Raw genomic sequence first — 7,542 nt, 5'->3', positions numbered from 1 at the left:
AGATAATAATGGTTGGCACACAAAATATTGACACTTTAGGCACAATTTGGACATGTTCACTGTGGGGTGTACTCACTTATGTTGCCAGCTGTTTAGATGTTGATGGCTGTGTTTTGAGTAATTTTCAGAGGAAGGTAAATCTATACTACTATACAAGCTGTACACTGACTACTTTTAGTTATATCAAAGTGTCATTTCTATAGTGTTGTCCCATGAAAAGATATAATAAAATATTTCCAAAAATGGGAGGGGTGTACTCACTTATGTGAGATACTGTAGTACATAACTGTCTTAAAATGGAACATAAATTAGCATGCTAAGAATAAAACTCAACAGTCTTGAGTCATGTATGTTTTAGTTTGTATGTTGGACTGAGTTTGAACTGGAGTTTAGCAACCTGACCAGAACTTGACATGCCTGATGATGGATTATTTATTTATTATTTTCAAGTCTATCTTAAACTCCTATTCTGACTCAATTGTTTACATTGACACATATCATGTGTTGTAAGCAGATACGAAATGCAGGGAAAACAGAGCATAGCTAACATGTTGTATTTTCGCAGAGACAGGCTGAACATGCATATATGAGGAGCGGGTGAATGGCCAGTGAATAAAGGTGTGGATAAAGTTCAGCAGTATGTCTCCAGAAGGCATACTATGCAGGAGGGCCGCACTCTTATTCTTGGTCCTTCTGATGTTGTCAAGAGGGGGATGGCGCTAAAATCATTTATGGATGATACATTTACCTTCATTCCCTGCTCCTCCCCAAAGAGCCTAAAGATGGTACCTATACAAAGCTCTTTTCTGGACTGTACGGACTGTGTATTGTCACTAAACCTATGGCTTATCGGCTGAACCATTCAAGTTGCACTTGCAGTTTACATCCATGTCTGCGAAAACATGGATGCATCATATACATCTTCCCCCGGCAGCACAGAAGATCTATACAATCAGCATTGTTTCAAGGTGGGAACTACCAAATTCTAATCACTTCATTCGTAAGTCAAAGTGTACGTTTGTGCCAAATTTGAGGAAACTCCCTCAAGGCTTTCTTGAGATATTGCGTTCACGAGAATGAGACAGATGCAAGGGCACAGTGACCTTGACCTTTGACAACAAATTCTAATCAGTTCATCCATGACTCAAAGTGGACATTTGTGCCAAATTTGAAGAAACTGTGTTGTGTCTAAGAGATAACATGTTAATGAGAATGAGACGGATGCAAGGTCACAGTGAACTTGACCTTTAACCATCAAAATCTTCTCAGTTCATCATTGAGTCCAGGTAAATGTTTGTTCCAAATTTGAAGAAATTCACTCAAGGTGTTCTTGAGATATTGTATTCAAAAGAATGAGACGGATGCAAGGTCACAGTGACAGACAACTTGAAAACATTATGCGTCCAGCCACGGCTATCGCTGGACCGCAATATCTCATCATGCAGTGTATCTTGTACAGTAAAAGTGTTTTGGTCTGTACAATAAAAAATCAGATAAGCAATTATAAAAATATCAATATGTGACTTGAGTTTAGAGAGAAAAAGTGGTCTCACCTGCAAAGGATCTGAATCTAAGTTGCCCTTACTCAGCAGTTTCAACTGGATCAGCCGGTTACACATCCACACCATGTTATAGGACATCTAGAGGGGTCAGTGAGGTGAAAAGAGAATGCTTTTCAGTGGTCAGTAAAGCTTGCAAAAAAACATTAACAAACAAACAGAATACTTGAATGTTCTTCAGGATCAAACTTGCATGGGACAGGACTAGAGCTACCCTTTCTTTCTTTTTTCACATTAGCTCAGCTCCAGCTAATGTTTAGATTTATCTTTATTGTTTGAATCTTAAAAAGGTGAGGAGCAACAACACAGAAAAAAACAAGTGACAGCAGCTGGTAGCTGATGGAGCCTTTGTTGCTGCTGCAGCTGCTGGCTGCATGGATACTGGCACCAGTTGTAACTATGTAATCTATACAGTTAGTATAGGCATAATAATACTTTCTGAATTCTGCGTTTCTTATTTCTGTCCTTATTTATCCAACGGAAAACAAGTTCTTACAGAATCCTTGAATTTAAACTAAATAACCAAACCAAACTGCATATTAAAATGTGGGTTTTAATAATGTGCAAGTCTGCTGCTGTTCTACAAACAATCTTGATGTATAAACTCTTTAAGAACAGCTCACCAGCCCCAGAAAGCAGTTAACAGTTAAATAAATCCTGGTGTCATGTCACCTGAAAGAAGGTATCCACACCATTCCAGCTGTGCATAGTATTATGCACAATTTTGGGGAGTTCTTTGTGTGTGTCTATGCTATTCTGTTGGTCTGAGCAGGAGAAAACACAAAATCAGTAACTGAATGGTGCTTGTGCCTTTGCAAGTATGGGTTGATGATATGGCCCTAAAATAATATCACAATATTTCAGGGTATTTTTTCAATAACGATATGAAAAATTAGTAAATCTATCTATCTATCTATCTATCTATCTATCTATGTATGTATAGATGTATAATAATAATAATACATTTTATTTATATAGCGCTTTTACAGCTCTCAAAGACGCTTTACATTTAAAACAAAGAAAAGAAGTGCATTAAGAAAAAAAGGGGGGGGGGGGTACATGACAAACAGAGAACGAAAAGCTAATGTTTAAAGGTTAAAAGCGGATTTGAAAAGGTGGGTTTTGAGGAGTGATTTGAAGGTGGATGGATCTGGACAGTCACGGATGTGTATAGGGAGGGTGTTCCAGAGGGAGGGGGCGGCTACGGAGAAGGCTCTGTTGCCCCAGGTTCGGTGCTTGGTCCTGTGTGGAGGTGAGAGGAGGTTTTTGTCGGATGATCGAAGGTTGCGGGAGGGAGTGTGGTGGTGGAGCATGTCCGTGAGGTAGGAGGGGGCCTGGCTGTGGAGGGCTTTGTGGGTGAGGAGGAGGATCTTGAAGTTGATTCTGTACGGGACAGGGAGCCAGTGTAGGTTTTGCAGGACAGGGGTTATATGTTCACGGGAGCGGGTGTGGGTGAGGAGGCGGGCAGCAGAGTTCTGGATGTACTGGAGTTTGTTGAGGACTTTGGATGATGAGCCGTAGAGGATGCTGTTGCAGTAGTCCAGTCTTGAGGTGATGAAAGCATGGATGAGAGTTTCAGCGGCAGAGAAGGAGAGTAATGGACGGAGACGGGCAATATTTCTGAGGTGAAAGAAGGCAGTTTGGGTGAGGCGGCTGATGTGATGTTCAAATGTGAGGTTATTGTCTAAGATGATACCAAGGTTGCGGATGAATGGGGAGGGAGAGAGGGTGGTATTGTCGATGCTGAGGGTGAAGTTTTGTGTTGATGTAGAGAGGGATTTTGGGCCGATGAGTATTATTTCAGATTTGTCACAGTTAAGTTTGAGGAAGTTGGTTTGCAGCCGTGATTGGAGTTCAGTCAGACAGTTGGTGAGGGTCGAGCGGGTGGCCTGGGTGATGGATTTTGTGGAGATGTAGATTTGGATGTCGTCAGCGTAGCAGTGGAAATGGAGACCATGACGACGAATGATAGAACCATGGGGGAGTAAGTACATGATGAAGAGGAGAGGACCAAGCACCGAGCCCTGAGGGACACCTTTAAGCAGGGTGACGGTGGAGGAGGTGCAGTTGTTGACATGGATGAACTGATGTCTGTCGGTGAGGTATGATTTGAGCCAGGAGAGAGCAGAGCCAGTGATGTTGAGGGAAGTTTGTAGGTGGGATAGCAGAGTGGTGTGGTTGATGGTGTCAAAGGCAGCAGTGAGGTCAAGGAGGATGAGTATGCTGAGGTGGCCAGAGTTAGCAGAGAGGAGGAGGTCGTTAGTGATTTTGAGGAGAGCGGTTTCGGTGCTGTGTTGAGGGTGGAATGTTCATATAGTTCATGAGAGCGGAGGTGGGTCTTGATTTGGGAGGCGACAACATGTTCCAGAATTTGTGACAGAAAAGGGAGGTTCGAGATGGGACGGAAATTTGAGATGACGTCAGGGTCCAGGCCGGGTTTTTTGAGGATGGGGGTGACAGCGGCCAGTTTCAGGGATTGAGGGACAGAGCCAGAGGTGAGGGAGGAGTTAATGATGGTAGTGATGAGTGGGGAGATTGCTGGGAGGCAGACTTTGATGATGGAGGATGGTATGGGGTCCAGGACAGAGGTGGAGCTCTTCAGGGCGGAGGAGTTCCAGGGGGGAGACAGGGGTGAAGTGTGACAGTGGTTGAGTGGTGGTGGAGGTGGTGAGTGGCGGAGAGACTGAGATGGGGGGGGGGGCGGGGTGTTGCTGAATTGAGTGTTAATTGCAACAGTGGGTNCTTACGGGTTTTCATGTGACGGAGTTCAGGAGTGTACCAGGGAGATGAGTGAGTAAATGAGACAGTTTTGGTCTTTAAAGGAGCCAGTTTTTCAAGGCAGAGGGACAGTGTGTTGTTGTAGTGGGTGACCAGGTCAGAGGGGTTTGGGGTCAGCGGGGTGGTGGATGCTGACAGCGTGTTTGCCAGTGAGTCAGAGAAAGCTGAGGGGGAGATGGACTTGATATTTCTGAAGGATATGTTGCATGTGAGTTTTGGGGGAGGGAGTGGGGTCTTGAAGTGATGGCCAGGTGATCCGAGATGTGGAGGTTGGTACTGGAGAGTTGGTCGAGGGTGAGACCGGCGGAGCAGACTAGGTCCAGGATGTGGCCGCGACAGTGGGTGGGGAAGTTGACATGCTGGGTGAAGTGAAGGCAGTGGAGCAGCTCCAGGAGGTCTATTGCACTTTTACAGTTTGGATCATCAAGATCTAGATATATATTATGGCATGCCGTTCAGGAAATTATCTTATATATAAAATTAAGTTTGAATATATGGAATGAATGAAAGTCTGAATATATTGAACGAAACTTGAATATATGGAATTAATGTCTGAATATATGGAATGAAAGTCCGAATGGAATTGATCTTGAATATATTGAATGAAAGTCTGAATATACTGAATGAATCTTTAATATATGGAATGAACGTCTGAATATATGGAATGAATGTCTGAATATATTGAATGAATCTCAAATATATGAATGAAAGTCTGAATGTATGGAATGAACCTTGAATATACTGAATGAAAGTCTGAATATATTGAATGAACCTTGAATATATGGAATAAATGTCTAAATATATGGAATGAAAGTCTGAATATTTTGAATGAATCTTGAATATATGGAATGAATGTCTGAATATATGGTATGAAAGCCTGAATATATGGAATGAAAGTCTGAATATATTGAATGAACCTCGAATATATGGAATGAAAGTCCAAATATATGGAATGAACCTTGAATATGTTGAATGAAAGTCTGAATATATTGAATGAACCTTGAATATATGGAATTAATGTCTAAATATATGGAATGAAAGCCCGAATATATTGAATGAAAGTCTGAATATATTGAATGAAAGTCTGAATATACTGAATGAACCTTGAATATATGGAGTGAATGTCTGAATATATGGAATGAACCTTGAATATATTGAACAAAAGTCAGAATATATAGAATTAAATCTGACGTCATCAAGACACTAGTGCCATCATGTGTTTCCTCTGTATGCTTGTATTGGATGCTGCAGCAAGAACACAGTGAATATGAGTGAGTCTGCGAGAGACACAGTGGTGGCAATTTTAAGCAATGAAGACGTAATTTCCACATTGGCTAATACACTTGGTAATGTTAACCATACCCAATACTGCAGTACGGTATGGGATGCTGTTTGTAAAATGGCTCGCACTGAAATTGAATTTTTTAAAGTCACTTTGTACTACATTTACAGCAATATTTTAAATATGTTAAATATAATGCCACAGTTAAATCTAAATATCTAATGTTAAACCTAAATGTCAAATCTAACTCTAAATGTTAAATCTAAATCTAAATGTTAAATCCAAATGTGCTTGGTGAAACTAAATATTTAGCTAATATGCAAATGCACACTGCCGGTCAGCGGAAATACCAAAATAAAAGCCTGGGTGGTCAGACTGTTTTTATAGCATCAAATAACTAATTAAAACCAAACTAATCGGAGAAAATGAACATTTGAACATACATCAGCGTGATAAGAACTACTTAAAATGGCAGAAACAGTGTGTGTATGTGCTTTATGGAATTTGCTTTTGTAAGTATTTTTAGCTTTTTAAATCACTGGGTCCGTTTTTTTTTTGAGAGGAAGAGACTTCTGGGGATACCTTTCCTGATAAAAACCTCCTCAACATCTGGATCTTAAGTTATCTGAGAAAAAGGGTGTGAACACACATAAGCAGGTGCTGGCCTAGCGGCCCGTCTGCGAGGAGCTGAACAGCATTGGAAAACACTGATTTTTAATGTGAAACTACTTTATTAAGTGTTTTTACTGCTTTAAATCACCAGGTCAGTTTGTTTTGAAGAGGAAGAGACCTCTGGGGATATTTCAGCCCTCGGTAAAATAAAGGAACAATAAACACTGAAGGAATCCTAACCAGGAGTTCACACTTGGCTCCAAAGGGAAGTTTCAGTTGGTTGCAATCTGCAGTCATCACAGCTAGATGCTACTAAAGCCTACACACCTTTAAATAAAGGTCAAATAAAACAAAAAAACAAAAAAACATAAAATTAAGTTATCTGACTGTGACTTAAAGTCAATGTTACACTCAGGGACAGCAAGGTGTGAAAAAATGTTTGGCACAGTTCATAGGGTTCATTTATTAAAAAGGTAAACAGTCATAATAAAACCAAGACATTCTAAATATTGATTGGGGTGCCATGGTGCCTGGGGGTTTCACATGCTGACCACAAACCAAACCATTCCTAGTTTTAGTCTTGCTGCATGTTGTTCATCATCTCTTCCCTCTCCACTCTTTAATTAAGGCATGAAATGCCCCAAAATATACCTCACTGACATGTCACTTTGACATACATATCCAGACTCACCTTCCATTGCCTTCTGGCATTGAACTTCTTGAAGTTCTTCATATTGATTGAAGATCGATTCCTATTGGCCACCTGTTTGCATGTGATAGGCTGAAACAGACAACATTTGAAATAATTATAAGCACCATGCAGGAACATTCAGCAGCATGATGCAGTAAACAACTGAAGCAGATTTGTGGCCCTTAAGATGGTAGTAGACTTGTAGTAACCTTAATCCATGGATGAAGCAGACACTCCACAGCTGTCATTCTATCACTGCAATACACATCAACAAAGAAGTCATGACAACAGATCAGGAGAGCAGAAATACTGGGTATCTCACAGTGATCCTAATTATTGTACTAATATATCACAGATGTTTGCTGTTATTTTAGCCAAGGGGTGAAACAAACCCCCAGTAGAGGTCAGGGGCCTCATTTATAAAGCTTGCTTACGCACAAAACGGGACTTGAAAGTGGCGTACGCCACTTCCCACGCAAAGGTTGTGATTTATAAAAATAAACTTGGCGGGAGAATGTGCGCACCTGTAAGCAAACTCTGAGTCATGCGTGCGCACATTTTGGAGACACTGGGAAGTGGTGACGCAGACGGCGAGGTGGAGAAGTGGAGTCAGATTTTTA

General features: G+C 41.1%; 1 protein-coding gene across 1 annotated transcript in view; it reads right to left on the bottom strand.

Annotated features, from left to right (window-relative positions):
• si:dkey-240h12.4 (death-associated protein kinase 2) overlaps positions 1-7,542 on the bottom strand; it is a 63,880-nt gene that overhangs the window by 1,185 nt on the left and 55,153 nt on the right. The window contains exons 8-10 of the mRNA XM_050034057.1: positions 7,132-7,177; positions 6,923-7,012; positions 1,554-1,640 (exon numbers count right to left, since the gene is read on the bottom strand). Coding sequence (XP_049890014.1) covers positions 1,554-1,640; positions 6,923-7,012; positions 7,132-7,177 — 223 coding nt within the window. The remainder of the gene's footprint in view (positions 1-1,553; positions 1,641-6,922; positions 7,013-7,131; positions 7,178-7,542) is intronic.

This window comes from Epinephelus moara, chromosome 22 (assembly GCF_006386435.1).
Source record: "Epinephelus moara isolate mb chromosome 22, YSFRI_EMoa_1.0, whole genome shotgun sequence".
NCBI lineage: Eukaryota > Metazoa > Chordata > Actinopteri > Perciformes > Serranidae > Epinephelus > Epinephelus moara.
The sequence above is the reverse complement of the archived record's forward strand: the minus strand, read 5'-3'. Positions and strand labels throughout refer to the sequence as shown.